This window comes from Girardinichthys multiradiatus, chromosome 17, assembly GCF_021462225.1.
Source record: "Girardinichthys multiradiatus isolate DD_20200921_A chromosome 17, DD_fGirMul_XY1, whole genome shotgun sequence".
NCBI classification, from domain to species: domain Eukaryota; kingdom Metazoa; phylum Chordata; class Actinopteri; order Cyprinodontiformes; family Goodeidae; genus Girardinichthys; species Girardinichthys multiradiatus.
Window position 1 is genome coordinate 2092908 of NC_061809.1, and position 18681 is coordinate 2111588.

Below are 18681 nucleotides of genomic sequence, written 5' to 3' on the forward strand. Positions count from 1 at the left end.
TTGCATGTGCAAAAGTGTGCGTGTTGCAGGCGAGTTTGCGTGTCCAATGGGTAACAGGTGCAAAAGCAGTTTGGACCGCGTTGTTTAATTGAGAGTACCGCGTGTGCTACTGGCTGTCATCATGGACAGTTTCGCAGAGCAGAGTGGCCGTATAAGAAAGATGAAGTTCAAAACCATGGAGTTGGAGGTAATAATAATATTAAGAAATCTTATAATGCATATTTTAAAAACATTTAAAAGCTTAAGTTAAAAGATTAAATATCAATCATGAAACCTATAATAGGCTGCACTGTATAATTCATCAGCTTAAAGACAAATGGCAGTACCAGAGTTTGGTTTTAATAGTTATTTAAGATTCTGCAAAATATTTGGCTGGTGAAGTTTATTCCTAAAGTGGTTGTTCTGAAGACTGACAGCTTGTGAACTTGGCATCATCACTCCCCAGATCTAGCAGCCAAGGCTATATATATATTTCAGGAGCTATGGGAAGTTGACTTTATGTGGAACTGGTGTTATGATGGAAGTCCTTATGACCCTATTTTATGGTGTAAACCATATTGTGGACTTTGCTTACCGTGCAGATTAAGTCCTAGAATAAACAGAAGTTGCCACAGAAATAAGTTAAGGAAGGAATTTGAGACTGGACATGGCATCTGGCTCTGGAAACTTGACCTGAGCTTAGTTATCCGCTTCCCTTCCTGTGTGACTTTCCTTCCTCTTTTTGCATATTTGTTTAGTCCTTTTGCTGTTTTATCTACGCTTCCTCAATTTATTGTCTTGACACCCCATCCGCTGCTACTCTCACCACACTTTCCTTTCTGTTTCCTTTTTTCCTTGTTTTTTCTTCTCCGTGTTGCTGTCTCTTACTAAACCTCCCTGCATTGCTCTCCATCCCTGTCACAGGAAGTTTCCTGTGTTGCAAAAGGACCCCATGCTGGATTACTTCCTGCCAAAGAGCATAGTGGGACACGTTTGTTTAGGGCCCCTTCTTCTTCCTCCTCCTCACTACTTCTGCTACCCCTGCTGCTTCCTCCTTCAGGCCCTGTGCAGATGGCCATGGCAGGCACACCGGATCTCCGAGGGGTTTTAGGCAGAACTGCTCTCTGACCCTGAAGAGAGCATACCGCAGCCATGACCTCCCGACCTGAGCTTCACTTCTGCCCGCACCGACTTCACCACTCTCTCAATTCAGCCACAGAGGACCACAGTACAGCTGGTGCATGTAGTGCAGATGGCGACTTGGTTCAATATTAATAAGTCTTGGATGCACTCAGTAGTATTAAAGCTGAACTGTTTTATGACACAGGAAAGCAACAAATGTGACACATTTTGATGAAATATTTGAACTCTGCTGATTTCTGCTGAGCTCATTCTGTCGAAAAAGCAGAAGCCCAACAAGAAAATAGGATAAAACCTTTTTTATTTGTAAACTTTGTGGTTGTGAAACACCTCAATCTCATTTGCAGACACCTTCCTTAGATGCCGGTCGATGCGCTGGGGGTCAGAGCTGGGCTTCAGATAACCTAGGCTTCCCCAGGCTTATTGCAGCACTCGGACTACTATCTGAATGTAGACTAGAAGGAAAGGGACGAAATAGAAGGCTGACAGTCTGGACAGAGTTTCATTTTGTATCGATTGCTCTCTGAAAACTTCCTTTGTTTGACATGTTGGGTGAGCAGAAAGCAAGGGTTGGTGGGGGGGAGTGGAAGCAGACTCATGGTTCTTATTACTCGTGTGACAAGTGACACTAGCGGCCAAAGATAACAGCTGCCGGACTCCCAGAGGAAGTGTTTGAGTCCGTCCAATAAGTCAGATGTAAGAAATGAGTTGCTGTGTGGGCGTCATGTATGTTCTGATCAGAGCAACACACGGTTACCGGTTTGGTTTCGAGTGTGCGTTTGAAAGAGAGAAAAACGATACAGGAAAGAAAGGGGAGGTGAGCCTGAGTCATACTGTAGATCATCAGGTTCCAACAGCAGCAGAAGGGGCTACATGATGAAGCAGCAATATTGTATACTGACTAAGTTAAATATGGCCCAAAAATGTGTTGCTGAATTTATTTGGGTCATGTTCAGTAGAATCGACATTATGGTCAAAAAGCATTTTGGGAATGGCCTTTTGTTGTTTAAACATTTGTTGATTAAAAATGAAGTTTTTGACTTCATTACAAAGGGTGAACCTTTTTTTGAAGGAAAATCTCAAGTATCTATAAATGTCAGCTCTCACACTACTTTTCATAAAGTAGTCTTAATGGTGTAAAATTTTTGACATTCATTATTATTATCTATTATTGTCTAAAAATTTATAAAAAGATCAATTTGTGGCTCAGAGTAATTAAGCTTTTCTCATCATTTTGTACGTCTTCAGGATGTTTCGAACCAACCTCGAGGGAATTCACATCTGCATTGTGGACATTTCTTGCGCCATCTGCCCATAGTCAACCATAACAAAATAAAGGTTGTTGTCTCCGTGAATAATGTCTAGCAGTAGGTTGCTCACATTTATTCTGGTTTTATAAGGGGTCAAAATTTATGAATATTTATCTTGCCAGTTAGAGTTGCAGTAGGTAACTTTTGTTAAAATGTATTTCTTAACATATTTGTTAAAACTGTCACTTTGTCCTGACAGTAGAATATGGGACAGGTAATGTTTAAAAAAATGTAGGCTCCTCTTGGTTCTCCCAGTGGTCCTACTGTCATTTGCAGAAATACACAACTCCCAGTCAGAAACAACCAATCAGAGCCAGGAGGAATGTCTTAGCAGTGTTAATCATACTTGTGTACATGCTGCTCACACCCCTCCCGCACACAGCATGTACCATGGTTCAAGCTCAGGATCGCCGGTGTGCTGCAGCTGTGCTAATGATTTGAGGACCGGGTGTGTAGTCAAAGTATGGGCAGGCCATAGTCAATGTAAAACATATTGTTGATGTTTCGTCCCTACCAGTATATGTGCCATACATGTTTATCCGCTGTCATCATGTTGCTGTGGAAGGAGGGCTATAGTATAGCAGAGAGCGAGGGGGAGGGACCTGTATGGTATGCTTGTTCAAATTTTCAGGCTAAGTCTGCGGTTTTCTCAGAACTCCTTACTGCAGCTATAAGTAGTTTGATATGTTATAACTACAAATATTCATAAAAATACGAACAAAATGTTTTTTGGAAGTAGTTTAGGGAAAAATGGCAACAGGTGCGGATTAGTGGAGAAGTCAGAGTAAAGTTCCGAAAATGTTAAATTGTTTGGAAAAGTTGTGTTGGAGACTATTTGCACAAACGGAACAGAGAGAGGTAGCCTAGCTAGCTACTGCTTTTTTACAAGGACGACAGAACAGGAAACTGATCCCACTGTATAGCAGTTTGGGTGTACGCTATGTTCTAGAATTTCACATTACATGTTTGTTTGCTTACTGAACACCAGATTTTCCCAACCAATGTGCTTATTGTAACACGGTTCATATTCCTTGTTCCAAATTGTCCAGGGTAAAACAGCACAAACGTTTGGTTGGGGAAAGAAGGGGAATGTTAGGTGGAAAAGTGACAGTTATTTAATTCCTGTTTTTTCTAGTTATTTTAAATACTCAAATCCTGCTTTTCTGTTTGCACTCGACCTTTACGCTTTTAGCCATCAAAATCAAATCCAAGACTAGCTTCATCACTATTTGAGCAATTCATTTTAAGTGATTTATCATCAGCCTGTTGGAGACTACAGATAAAAGTGCAACTTAACCTGGCATCATTATAAGCCATACCGCTAGTAACTCATTTTCATTGTTCCTTTTGTGAATAAACAATTATTAATAACTCTGTTATCTCGATTGGAGTAAAAACAACTTTAAGACAAACACAGGTGAGCGAGGTGTTTCAGGCAATATCTGATTTTACAAACTGATCTCAACTCAAACTGCCCACATAAATTCGTTTGATACCTTTTTGAAAAAATGAGCAAAACTTAATGGGCAACAATATAACGCTCAGAGATTTAGAAAGGGAGTGATTTTAAAAAGGATTTGCTCTTACTTTGTAGCATCAATAATGGACGGAATGAAATGTATTATTGTAAATATGTTAATTAAAAAGTAAAATCTTTCCTGAATAAAATAAAAAGACAAAAAAGAAACTCAGATCCCGTAAATTAGAGCTTCTGCCATGACAGAATGTTTCTGTCATTGCAGGGTAATTTTTTCCTTCCAACTGTACTTTCTCTGGTGGCTGTAAAGGATTTTGATCATTAGTATAGATGTTTTCCACTCTTGTTGTATTGGCAGTGAAAGAAACATGACAGTGTTAAGAAGGCTAATAAAAAGTCTACTGTTTGACTTGTTTCCTTGCTCATTTTTCCTGTCATGCAGACAAACCAATAAACCTTCCATCCACTAAAGTGCCTCTTCAGGGTTAAGAAAACAATAGAGCAGAACATATTGTAGCAGATTATATAAAATAATCATCTTGAGTGTTTTTCTTTCCCCACCTTTTATGTGTTTGATTCATTTTGCATTTTCCCCTCTAACCTTCATCTTTTAATCTTTGATTCTAAATTCTTCTCCTTCTCTCACTCTGTCTCCCCCTTCATCTTTTTTTTTTCTTTATCTCTGCTGCCATTCCCGTAATCACTCCCTCCTTTTGGCTTTTATCTCCACTTCCTCAATATCCTTTTTAGTGCCTCCTTCCTCCCCTACCCTCCCTTTCCCCCATGCTCTCCTTCCTGCCTTTCCTTCTTTCTTCCTTCCTCTCCCCTCCAGCACCACCACCACTACCTCCCCATCCGTCTGCTTCTTCAACACTGAACACATTTTTCTTTTTGTCCTCTCCTTTCTACTCTGGTTTGTTTCTGTCCCACCAAACCCTGATTTCTTCTCCTTCTCCACCTTTAGGTCTGCAGCCAGTGTTTTGGAGCCGGGAAGACGTGGCCCAGTGGCTGCGATGGGCTGAGAAAGAGTTTGCGCTGCGGCCCATTACCAGCAACACTTTTCAGATGAATGGCAAGGCCCTGCTTCTCCTCACCAAAGAGGACTTCCGCTACAGATCCCCTCACTCTGGTACTCCTGTTGTATACACATCTGGAAGTAGAAGCAGACTCCCAGCTCAGAATCTGTCAGGGAAATGTTTTAAGAATGAGTCTTTTCAGCTCAGTGCTTTGGATGATTTTATTGTCCGACCGGAAAAGGGCCCACTCTGGGAAAAAAAAGATTTAGAAACTAGAAAGGAAACACAATCACAGATCATGGAAGCACTTGGTGGAAAATAGTTCCAACTGTTTATATACTTTAAAACCAGGGAAAACATTTGTTTAGCCCTACTTTACAACAACTGTTAGGTTAATTTCTTTTTAAAGTCATCTGTTCTTGTGCATATTTATATCAAAGTTGCTTTTTGCTAAAATAAAACCTCCAAAATGGAAAAAAAAAAGAAAAATAAATCAATAAAGTCAGCATGAGCCGATGATGTGAGGTGGCAATGTGAGGTGACAGCCGAGGGATGCAGCTGTTACAGCGCGGCTTCTGGGGGAGAGGAAGTAGGAAACGGTTCTTCAGGAAGTAGAAAGCAACCTCAACTGTCGCCGAGTAACACCAGCGGGCAGGCGCCGGAAAATAAAGCGATTTCCTCATGCTGTTTCTGCTGTCTGTCATGAAGACTTAACAAAAAAATCTTGACCTTGGAATTTTCAGGCTCCAAACAGCTGCTCTGGGATGTACAGTACTGTGCAAAAGTTTTAGGCAGTTATGAAAAAAATGCTGTAAACAAAGAATGCTTTCAGAAAAACAGCCAAAGTCATTAAGAACTATCTTCAGTGTAAAGAAGAACAAGACTTACTGGAGGTGATGGTATGGTCCCACAGAGCCCTGATCTCAACATCATCAGTGTGTCTGGGATTACATGAAGAAACAGAAGGATGTGAGAAAGCCTCCATCCACAGAAGATCTGTGGTTAGTTCTTCAAGATGTCTGAAACAACCTACCAGCCGAGTTCCTTCAAAAACTGTACAAGTGTACCTAGAAGAATTGATGCCGTTTTGAAGGGTGGTCACACAAAATATTGATTTGACTTAGATTTCTCTTTTGTTCATTCACTGTATTTTGTTGATTGATGAAAGTAAATGATTAACACTTCCATTTTTGAAAGCATTCTATATTTACAGCATTTTTTCACACCTGTTTAAAACTTTTGAACAGTACTGTAGTTCAAGATCAAGGCCATAGAAGACAGCAATGCTTTGATAAATCTAGAAATAAGATGAAGGATAAATCCACCTCCAAAGATGGATAAAATGCTACATTCTGGATCATATTACTCCTAATACTCAAAATAAAAAGTTCTCCAAATTACTTCGCGCTTTACCTTCACTTTTAAACAATTTTAAAATTCGTAGTCAAATTTAAATGAATCACACCTGTTGCTCGTTGTAAAAAAAAAAAATAATTATTTAAACTGCTATACAAACAACATTATTGAATCTTGCGTTTATTTTATCTGTAACATTTATTGTAACTCTGATTCAGACTTAAGCAAAATATTCAGAAGGGAAACTTGCTTATTATGCTTTTTTGCTGTTTGTTCCTTTAGTTACACAAGGACAAAAAGTCCATATTAGCGGGTTAGTTAGTCAGGCTATCTGCTCTGGTAGCCAGGCCGCAATTAGCTGCTTAACAAATATGCTTTCCAAGTAGTTTCAAACCAGCTTCACCTTAATAAAAGTGATGGGCGGGGCTCTTTCAGTTCCACACTGTGGTTTGTTGTAACACAATGACTTATAAAACTGGGCAAAGTGTTTTAGAGAACTGTTGTCTTTCCCAGACGTGATTTATGAACCAGTGCATGCTAAATGATTTGGGATTTTGGAACAGAATCTCTGGGACTTTGACATCGAACCAGCATTATGAGCCACTGGATCTAATCATGTCACCTGCTTATAAGCGTTTGCATAGATTACACTATTAGTGAATTATATAATTAGCTGTGCCATGTTTTCAATGGCTTCTATTTGTTCCACATCAAATCAACCATTTTTGAACATTTCTTGATAAAGTAATGTGATTTTCTGCACAGGCGTTACCATTTCCATTTCATCTGTGAACAAAGAAATCTTTCATCCGGTCAAGTCATCGATGAGGGACAAGTGGGGGGAAATGATGTATGATCTTCACCAGTCATTAGTTGTTTCTTACACAAAGCCTGGGTCATAATGTGAATTAACTAAAATGGAATGTAATTCTTTTTTTACATGTCAGACTTAGTAGTTGTTTTCAGCCATTAGTTAGTGGTATCAGTCTAAATGTGATTTTAGGGAAGAGAGCCATGTTCTGGCTTGTGATGCATGTATTTCCTCGTCTGTATGTTTATAGGCGTCCCGTTCCCATAAGTCTCTGTGGTGTTTCATGCTTCCCTTTGTAGAAGTTCCAAGAAAGATGTTTTCCTTATTATTACAAATGTGGCTATGACAGACAGAACAACTTGCATCATGGCGAATGTGAGCCATAAAGCTCACTATTGATTATCAGACATCGTAAGAATTTTAAATATCTGGGCTCCTGTTTACATCTTCAAAAGGAACCTTTTACTTTCTGTGCATATTTAGTCTTTTACAAACAGAGTATTTCAAATAAAGGAATCAGAGAAAAGAGCAGGAAGCAGGAATTTTCCCCACACTGTGACTGAGGGCCAGAAAGTGAGAACTGAAAGGGTTAGGTGGGTGTGGGTGGGTGTGTGTGTGTGTGTTTGTTTGTGTGTGCGTGTTCACCCTTGCTTCCTTTATGAGAATCATTTCCTTGTTATGGTAAGTCTTTAGCAAAGCAATTCAGAGTGTGCCTCTGAATTGAATTCATTGACTGTACCTTTGGTTGCTTGTGTAAATGTTCTGTCACACCAGGTTGAGGCTGGAAATCATTGAGTGGACTTCCTGCTTAGGCTTTGTTCCTGCTGGCGGACACTACTACTATATGACCAGGAGAGTGCCAGGATCATATTACGCAACGGTCCTTTTACATGTTAACAGATTGTAAATGGCTCACCTGCAACAGCCCAGTACAGGCTTTCAACCATAGGGATTCTATTTAGAGATACGCCGTTAGTTGTTTTACCTAATTTCCAACCTCTATATTTGGCCTGATCTGTTTTTGTTCATTCGTATTCAAATCCTTGAAATTGTCAGATTTTGACATTAAAAATAACATGAACACATAGAAAAGTCACTGTTCAAATGATGATTTACATTAAAAATGGAACAAATCTATTCAAACCATGGTCCTTTGTGGGAAAAGTTATCCTTCCCCTGGAACTATTTGGAAGGTGTGCCACCCGTTACTTCTGGTGTAAAACAAAGCTTTCACAAAAGAAACACGTTGAAAGTAAAGCAGGGTGGTGGCAGTGTGATAGTCTGGTCTGGTTTACTGCTTTAGGATGTGGACAATTTTCTGGAATTGATGGTACCATGAATTCTGCTCTTCTGCAAAAGATCCTGAGTGTATACTTGTTTTATGCAGCAGGATGATAACCTCAAGCAAACCAGCAAGTCCACCTGCTGGTGGTTTCAAAACAAATGAAGGTTTTGGAGTAGCCTGGTCCAATTGCAATGCTGTGACATAACCTTAGACAGGCTCTTCATCATCAAAAACCCTCCACTGTGGCTGAATTAAAACAATCCTGCCGAATGGACCAGATTTCCTCCACAGTGATAAAAGACAGTTATTGCAAAAGCTTGAGGGCAGTTCGGGATATAGAGTTATAGAAGAACAGCATTCAAAATATTTCCTAGCCTTCGTGTTGTAAAAGATCATTCATATCAGGAGTAGAGGTGTTCTTCCTCAAACTCTATTGTTTTACTCCTCTCTGATCCTAAAAATAGGAAACTTTACGTATTTACTTCACTCAGCATTCACGATTGTGCAATCGGAAATTGAGCTGATTTTGTTTTAGTTTCGGACTGGCCAGTCAAGCGGAAAATAAAAATGTTCCAGAGCCATCAGCTGATTTCTGGGAGCATTTCTTGTTTTATTTATACACCTTTGTCTACGTTTTATTTAGACAAGAAGAAGAAAGTTTTTCACTCGGGTCTTAATAGCCCTGATCTGAATTTATCCAAATCAGTATTGGTAAGGCAGTCACTGTACAAACGGTTTATATGGTTTATACATCTTTGCAAATCATAGCTTCACTAAAGCCCCTTTTAGGCCTGTTTCATGGCACATATCAACAGTCATACACATACCAGTCACTTTTACATTTTATTAAATAGAACGTTGGTTTCCTACAGCCAACACAATGAACAGTCTCCTTAGATGCATTAATATTTACCCTTCCGAATGGATTTGATTACACATTAAGTCTGGTATAACACCCACATCCTCACAGAAGTAAGGTTTACTTTGAAAAAGTCATGGAATCATAGTAATTAATGTAGGCACCAGAATAAAGATATACCAAAGTTTTAAAACTGTATGGTTTCCATACCATTACAATGTTCAGTCAAACCTACAACTGTAATGAGATTCTGGATGCTGGATTTTTATCTGGCTGTGAACATATGCCCTTTTTTCCACTGGTTTGATTTTCCCCTGCTTGACTCCACTTGGCGCTCTTTGCAAGCATTTCAGAACCGGTAACTAGTGTTTTGGTTCCTGCTCCCGAGTAGGTACGACGGGCTGAATGGAGACTACATGTGACGTGAACAGACTGCTGTACACTGATTGGCCATGGGACCAAGAGAAGGGTTTCACTGAGGTAGTGCAGGGAAAAGTTAATAAAACTCATGAGTGACTACAACAATATTAAGGACGACAATGGCCAGAGTGGGTCAAACTGAAATATAATTCTGAAATCTAATCTTTCTATTAACAAATTATAAACCATGCCTGAAGGCTTACAGAAAAGGACACACCAGCCTTCTGAATTACATGCAGGCGGAGTGCTGTGTTTAATATCATGCTAGACCAGCTGATACACTTTAAATCAGCTGTTCAGACGCACACACATTTTCACCAAAACGCACAAAACAATACATGAAACATGAAATTTATCAGCGGCCCTTAAGCGAACCACCGTCTGCAGAAGGAGGGTGCAGGCAGAGTGTGGGCACCCGTAATCAGACTGCCTGCATCGGATGAAATGGGAGGAAGTCTCCGCTGAACCCGAGGAAAACGAATATCCAATATCCATCCTTAAACTAACTTCACCGCGGCCCTAAGTTTTGCGCTTTTATGTCCTTGTCCTCATTATTGCTATGGCTGAGATAGAAACTTGCTCATAACGCCCGAAATTTTAACTTCCTAAGGCAAGCTGCAGCATTACCAGTCCAGACGGCAGCATCTCTCCTCTCTGCTTCTCCTGTCACATCCCCCTCACATCAGAACCCCTGAGCCTTATTTAATAAGTTCTAGCTGTGCTGTGGTCAAGATAATGATCCCAGTGGATCATTGTATATATGAAAAAAACATAGAAGACATTCCTACATATATAATAATACAAACATTATTAGTAATTAGTTTACTTATGTTTTTATTTTCAATTTAATTATTATTTTAACTTTTTATCATTTCATGCAGATTATTTTAATGTGACAATGTAACACAGTAAGGTTTATAGCAACACAGCGCACTGCACTGAAGTCTGTAGGTGGGGCTTCAGTGGAAACACAACTGGTACCATACCGAGTAGAGCGAAACCTAATGGTGCCGAGCCACACTGGCTAAAATGAGCCAGTGGACAAGGGGCAACGGAGTCCTGCAGCGCTGCCCCTCATTTCTGAACACTGATTGTCTGCTGGCTGGAAGAAAGCTTATTTATTTGTTTATTTGACAGCAGGTTATTGTAAGAGAAAAAGGGTTGAACAGTTTCTAAAGGATTTTTTTTAGCATCATGTTTTTGAATATATTTGTACAATATTTTACTAATTTAATGTTACTGTTTGCTTGTAATTTATTAAAGTGCTGCTGGAATGGTTCATATCTAAATTTATTACAAAAACAAACACAAGAATGGGTATTCTGTAGTAATAATAATGAGTAGACTTTTTCCGATAGGCTGAGAAACAGTGAGGCAGTGATATTGGAAATATTGGTTATAATGCTAAATGAATGTTATGAACTGATTGTGGTATATTCTACAGGTCCCAGTCAATAATGTCTTTAAGAGTTTGGTGTGGACTGTGTCTCCTGTAACATTAGCCTTACGCTAAATTCCCCTCCTGAGTCCTTGTGCCATTATTGCTCAAGCCCCAGAAAGTTTGAGCAATAACGGCAGCATAATTTGGCTGGATCCTGGAAAGCACAGAGAAGAAGAAGGGGAACCGTATACTGTGTTTGACAACACTGCTAATGTCCCATGTCATGCAGGCGTGAAATGTCCCCGGGAGGCGTATGGTAACCTATGACCTTTGCTTTCTGCAGGGGATGTCCTGTATGAGCTGCTTCAACACATACTGAAGCAGCGGAAGTCCAGTGTGTTTTGCCCGTCTGCTTACTTTCCTGGGAACTCTTTCCATTCGCTGCCTGAAAGTGCTGTGCAGCACCTGAAGCTCGAAGGTTAGTCTTCCAAACAAACACTAGTTTCATACTTGATGCATTCAGTTCAGATTTCCTCAGTATAGAAACTACCAATTGAAATATTTGTAATGTTGTCTTTCTAGGTTTTCTTACAAATAATAGCTAAAACTATAAAGGTTACTATCCCCAATTACTCTTGTAGCATTAATTTAAATGTAAAACAGTCGTGTTGATGCACTGCAGAATGACCTACGGGCCACCTCGAGCTTCTCCTTCCTCCGGTGTCTGATCGGTAGAGTGGAGCAGAGCAAAATGATGAGAGTGTCATCGTTTGATGATGGTGTTGTGTGACTAGACGTGCTGAATGACATGGGTCTCAGTGAAGTGGAACAGTGTTTTTAAGAATAAACTATGCAGATAATCATTACTACAGAGCCCTAACACTTAAAACCTAAAGCCAGAAAGTGTCTGACAACATCTGACTAGGTGAGAGAACATACAGCTCTGCTTGTGCACAACTGCTTGTGCACAATCCAATAATAACTACTCCCCCCCCCCCCCCCAACTTATATGAAAGATTTAAAGTGTAAAGCTGCTGGTTTATTTGCACTAAGACATTTAAAATGCAGCTGCATCTGGATCTGAGTGGTTGGGTGAACCACAGCTTGAAAGCAAAACCACAGCATTCACGTTTCCACAACAAAAGGTAGAAATTGCTGAATGTGATCACACTACAAATCATAGACAATCAATAGGTAGACAAACCTCTACCTATTGATTCAGTCATCAACCAAAATGTGTTTGAATTGAAAAAATTGTTTGTCAAACATTGCCTATTTAAAAAAAATGTGGGTGATCAGGGTAATCTTTCACCTTTTAATTAATCAAATTCATTTTTGAATCGAGCCTCACCACTGTAAAAAAAAAATGTTGGCATCTGACCTCAGGTTTTCTACATGAAATTCTGCCATTTTATTTGTTTTTAAAGCAATATGTTGAGAAGACAAGTTCAGTTATTTAGGTCTGATCAAGAGTTTTATTTGAGGTTAAGTTTCAAAACTAGTTTTTTGAAATTTAACACTATAGGTAGGTGAGGAAAAGCACAAAAAGAAATAACTGCGGACCCTTGATGCTCTTCCTTTGCCCCGCCACCAATCTGAGCCCCAGCTGTTCGATGCACCTTCTAGTTCACACCCATGTCTAGGAAAAACTGTCCTCTGTCAAAACATCAAGGTATATATATGACATCATTTAGTCAGTCAGTCAGTCATTTTCTACCGCTTATTCCATAGTGGGTCGTGGAGGAGCTGGTGCCTATCTACAGCAGTCTATGGGCGAGAGGCGGGGTTCACCCTGATCAGGTCACCAGTCCATCTCAGGGCAACACACAAACATCCACACACACACTCATTCATACCCCTAAGAGCAATTTATAGTGACCAATTAACCTAACAGGCATGTCTTTGGACTGTGGGAGGAAGCCGGAGTACCCGGTGAGAACCCACGCATGCACAGGGAGAACATGCGAACTCCATGCAGAAAGACCCCTGGTTGGGAATTGAACCCCGGACCTTCTTGCTGCAAGGCAACAGTGCTACCAACTGCGCCACCGTGCAGCCCATGACATCATTTAGCGTTGACTAAATGTAGTTATAGTTCAGGGTTAGGGTTCAGGCCTGAGTGCACTTGTTTGCCGTCGTATACTCCTCAAAAAACAAGCCAAATCTAACCTGATGCTTGTTGGTAACAACACATTTGACCTTATCTAGCCACCTTAAGGTTTTCTACTGGCTAGTTTTAGCTAGGTTGCTTTTACAGCTGCCTTCTGTATAAATGTGTAGGCATTGATTTAATGAGGTAAAAAAGAAACCGCGAGTCATTTTTGAAGCATTTTTTGACAAGCATGTTGCTTTCTAGGAAAAATCAAGGATTTTTTTTATAGTAGAGCCAGCACACTGGGTTAGCAGCCACAGGGCTTCCCAGAACTCATCTTCAGCTTCTGAGAGATGTCCAACTAAACTCTATTACCACTAGTTTAAGGTAACAAACATCTCTGAAAGCCTTACAATCATCACCTGACCCCACATCTGAAGCCAGTAATAAAAGTCTACTGGTGTGGTGTCTGGTTTTAAAAGCCTTTTAAAAGTTATTCTGTCAAGAGTCGTCTTGTTTGCATAAATCTCATCCTTCACACATAAAAAAGCATGTTATTGGTGTGATTAGAAGAATAATCTCTCATCTTATAAGTGTAAAATACAGCAGCAGTTATTTCTAATTAACTATTTACAGAAACTCTGCATTTCACAGAACCGTAAGTAAAGTTTTAAAAACCAAACTACTAACAAAACCTGAAAATCATTTAGAAGCGAAGAACAAGCTCCTAATCCGGGTCAAGTCTTCGGTTACAACAAGCCTCTTGCGTCATACTCGTAATACATTAACAATTTTTTTCTGTCTTCACAATGATCATTTCAGATTGATCGTAACACCTTGTAGAAAACAGTGCATTGCATTTCAAAATGATGCGGCTCAGTGATGCTTTTGGTTCCTTCCATATCACCAACAACTGCAGTTTAAACATTCCTCTCAGCTCTGGTGCCACTTGTTTAAAACGAAGAGAAATCCCATTCAACTACCTTGTTTATTGCATTCAAGGAAGTGTTGGCAAAGTCTGGTGAAATACCTGAAACTGCTTCCTGGCTCAGGTCTAAAAGAATGTGACTCTGCAACAATCAGATAGGCCTGAGCCGTAACTCTGATGTTGACAGTAAAACCTGCTCCACCAGGAAGTTCTGCTTTAGTTAAACAATAAAAAGTGCATGAAAAGTGACTGATTCACCAGCTGCGGTGACTTCCTGCTTTGTTTTAGTGCCACTGTAATTGATTTTTCTGCCAAACCAAATAATAGGAAGCATATTTTTCTTAATATTTCAGAGAAATCAACATTGTTTCCACACGCTGAGTCATTTCTCTCTGTTAGGGAACATTCCAAGAAAATAAGCGTTTTCTATCGAAGAGCATGGTTTAAAGAAAGAACCATTTAAGCTCTGTCCAGCACCGTATTTACCATTAACCATCAGTGAACCTGTCCACTTCTCATTGTTTCATCCAGTGATATCTGCTTATATATAAAAGAGGTTGTAAGTCTAGAGATAATTTGGTAGAAACTGACTTCAGAGGGAAATACGTCGTTGAAACCTTTGCTTAATAAATGCAGTAAAATTGTCTGAGGGTGTTCCGAATGCAGCAATATGATTGAAAGTGAGTGCTCACTAATACTAATATTCCTCTGTTCTCATTCCAAGCTCAATTTTGAGTGCTGGTCATTTCACCTCCAAGACATGTTATGCCTTTGTAGTTTTCATACCTGAACTGGAGTCGTCTACCTTCCTTCCTCCCTTTCTCTATTCATTGTATCCTTCCTCCTGTCCCCATGTCCTGCCTTCCTTTCTTTATTCCTCGTGTCCTTTCCCTTGCCTTTCCTTCCTTCCCCTTCCTCATGTCCTTCCATACTTCCTTTCTTTATTCATTGTGTCCTTTCTAGCTGCCCTTCCTTCCTTCTTCCCCTTCCTCATGTCCTTCTGTACATCTTTTCTTTATTGCTTGTGTCTTTGTTCCCTTCCACATCATTCTGGATTTGCTTGCTTGCTTCCTTCCTTCCTTACTTACTTACTTCCTCCCTCTCTCTCTCTCGTCCTTCATTTCTTTCTTGATGATAGGAAGGAAAAAATAACTGACTTTATATGGGTGGTCTGTTCATCACATTACAGAGTAGTTGGACTTTATATCATTACACGGTTTAAGGCATTAAATGAAAATTTTCATTCATTCATGAGGAGTGAAAATAGACAGGGTTGTGATTTGCAGTGAGCAGAATTTGGGTGGTTCTCTTCCATGAAAATGCCTGTCCACACCTGAAGATATGATCTCCAATTACGGGAAAACACTCCCATGGTTTAGAGATCAGTTTCACCTGTATACATAGACAAAGCCCTAGTCCCCCCCCCCCTCCTCCTCCTCCTCCTCTTCTTCTGAGAACTGATCAGGATCAGTCTCACAGTGTGACATCAGTGACATCTAGTGGATTGTTTGTGTATATGATCCTAACATGGCAAGATGTCAGAAACTCACAATGAAAACCTCGACTTCCTAGCAGTCTGGAAAAATATCCATAACCAGGAACATATTAGTGATGCGTCCCTGTAGGATCACTTTAAACCATTCATCCATGGTTTTTTTCCACAAAAGCAGTTCTACTGTGTTCCCCTATTTTGTACCTATTGAATGTCCTTTCATCCCTTCCTACCTCTGTCTTATACCTGTAAGTACATAATTGTGTCCCCATCTACTTTGAGTACAGTTCACCAAGGCTGGGACAGATTGACACAAAACACCCTGTGGTGGAAGATTCCTTTTTAGTTTAGTACCAAAAGTACTAAACTAACCCAGCACCCTCTACATGAAGGCCAGATGGCGCATGCCAAAAAAACGATTTAATTTTTTTAAATCAAATCTGTGGAGGATTCATTTTTTAGAAGATTGACTTGTAACAAAATGAATGGAGAGGATGTGGAAGAGCCAATGATCCAAAGCCCATTTTATCACCAGTTTTTATAAAAAGGAAATGAAAAAGTTCATGATTCACGATACACTGATTATTAGTGTGTACATATGGTTTGACCAAAGATTGAAACTGGCATTTCTGACAGAGACAATTATGTTGGTTTCTTACAATCAACCATAAAGTTGCTACAGGGAATGTGAACACAAACCCAAATATTTCTAAAGTCCTGATCAGGCAGGAAACAACCAACAGCAGTTAAGATCTGGTACAGGTACATTAAGACAGCGCAATAATAAGGACGATAAGCTTTGTTATTACTGAGATATAGAACAGTATAAAAATGAACGTTTACAGTTCAGGAGACTTGCATTCAATTATATATTTGTGTAGTTGGATGAACTTTATGCCCACACCTGACAAAGAGCTTATTGTTAAAGATGCTTAAGGAAAATTGTTGCAATTTTTTTACCTTCAATCAATATTCAGTAAAATAAAATAAATCTATGTGACTAAAAAACAAATATCTGTGCATCCTCAGAGACGGTACGGCGGGCACCACGTGGTACAGAACCCCTCCCCCAGAATCCACCAACCATCGAACTGCGGCACCGTCGCTCTCGCTCACGTTCCCCCCACAACCCAACTCCCAGAAGATCTCCACCCGAGCCCAACCGCCCTCGATCCGCCAACGAGGACCATCTCCAAACCTTCTCCCAGCTGCCTGACAGCAACCACCACCTGCCGGAAGAAATGTACCCCTTGTCTGTGTCTCCGGCGGCACCCAACGGCCCCTGCGCCACGCCCAGAGAAGCCCCGAGCCCGGTGCTCCAGGAGGCAGGCCCTCCTCGTGTCATTCAGCTCATGCCCAGCACCATCCTGAACCCTTTGCTCCTCAGCCCGAACAGAGTTGGCGGGGGGGCCGGCATAGACTTCAGGCACAGCCGCGTTGGACCCCCCTCTCAGGTGGTGATGGAAAATGGGCGCGATAGCAAGGTCCATGTTCACCATCACCAGCTGGCGCAGCAGCATCTGCTGCAGCAGCAGGAGGAGGCCCTCTACAGGAACCAGGTCATCATGCCTGTGTCTCCTCCAGAGGAGCAGCAGATGCCCATCGGGCGGATAGCAGGTAAGATCTACAGAGAAGTTTCTGTCCTTCATACTAAAACACAGTGGAAGAGTATTTGCCTGGAAACTGCATCAGTTCAGTCAGAGTTCCCCCTGTCTGCTGTTCGCAGATTGCAGGCTGCTGTGGGACTACGTCTACCAGCTCCTGTCAGACAGCAGGTACGAGAACTACATCCGCTGGGAGGATCCCGACAGTAAAGTCTTCCGCATCATGGACCCGAATGGCCTGGCCAGGCTCTGGGGAAACCACAAGGTAAACACAGTTTTCTGTCCTTATGAGGATTATAGAATTGTGGAACCCAATCCAATCCAAACCCTAACCAAACTAATAGAAATCACACACATATTGAGGACTGGGCTCTGATTCACAGAAATTTTCAAATCCAAAAATAGCGGTACCCCTAACAATCCAATGAAATAAATGTAACGTATGCAAATTTCAAATGTTTCTGTACTTGCTTTCTAGGCACCTTTAATCAGTGAGTCAAGACTTTCTGTTTCTGTGGGGTAATATGACGTGACACAGAGGCCCACTTTTTAACCCTGAAGAGAAGAGAGGAACCAGAACTCAGGGTGATTTAAAGGGAAATGGTCCCTCTCTCTGTATGATCCAGTCTTACAAATGCTGTAAGAGAAGAAATGGCTGTCCTATCTGCCAAAGTCTGTTATATAAAGAAATAACAGCAGGGGTGCCAATAATTGTGCCTCTGGTGACTTTCTTTCTAAGCATGGGATTTTTTTTCCCCACTTAAAGACAAATCTGAGGATTTCCTTTCAGAGTGAAACTATGTTACTGCAATGAAAGAAGAATTTAGTGATAGCAGGGGTCCTTGAAAAGTCTGGAATTTGTTTTTTGCTTTTTTCAGAGATCAGTATTGAAAAATGCTTGACCTTCCAGAAGTTATTCTATTATATTTTCTACACTTCACTTTTTCTCTTGGAAACAAAAGACTTTAAAGGACTTTTTCTTAGGTTCCTTCCTTTTTTCCATGCCTTCCATCCATCTGTCCTTGCTCTCTCCCTCGGATCTGTCTTTTCTTTCATGTGTTCCTTTCTTTGTGACTTGCTTTCCTTTCTCCCTCCACCATGCACTTACTTTTATCCATGTGTCCTTTCTTTGTGTGTCCTTGCTTTCTTTCCTCCTCCCTTATGTACTTTGTTTCATCCTTTTTTCCTCTCCGATGTCCTCCTTTTCTTTTAATCTGCCCTGCCTTCCTTGTGTTCATTCATTTTGTCCTCATTCCTTCCTTCCTTCGTTTTTTGTTTTTTTCTTATTTCCTTCTTTATGTACATAATACAAAATGTCAAGCACAGTGGTGGACCAGTCATGGTTTGGGCTTGCTTTGCGGTTTTATGGGCTTCCTTTGGACACCTTGCAGTCACTAAAGTGATCATGAGGCCCTCTGTGTATATAGATATTTTACAGCCAAACCTGAGACCATATACCCATCAGCTGAAGCTTGGATGAAACTTGATTGTTAACAGGATGAATGAAAGGAAAATAATTGTGGTTCTTACT

General features: G+C 40.5%; 1 protein-coding gene across 4 annotated transcripts in view; it reads left to right on the forward strand.

Annotated features, from left to right (window-relative positions):
• etv6 (ETS variant transcription factor 6) overlaps positions 1 to 18681 on the forward strand; it is a 41877-nt gene that overhangs the window by 22042 nt on the left and 1154 nt on the right. For 3 of the 4 annotated variants that reach the window (XM_047389914.1, XM_047389915.1, XM_047389918.1), the window contains 4 exons: positions 4871 to 5035; positions 11378 to 11512; positions 16576 to 17163; positions 17273 to 17415. In XM_047389914.1, coding sequence (XP_047245870.1) covers positions 4871 to 5035; positions 11378 to 11512; positions 16576 to 17163; positions 17273 to 17415 — 1031 coding nt within the window. The remainder of the gene's footprint in view (positions 1 to 4870; positions 5036 to 11377; positions 11513 to 16575; positions 17164 to 17272; positions 17416 to 18681) is intronic. The other variant, XM_047389916.1, reaches the window with a different exon arrangement.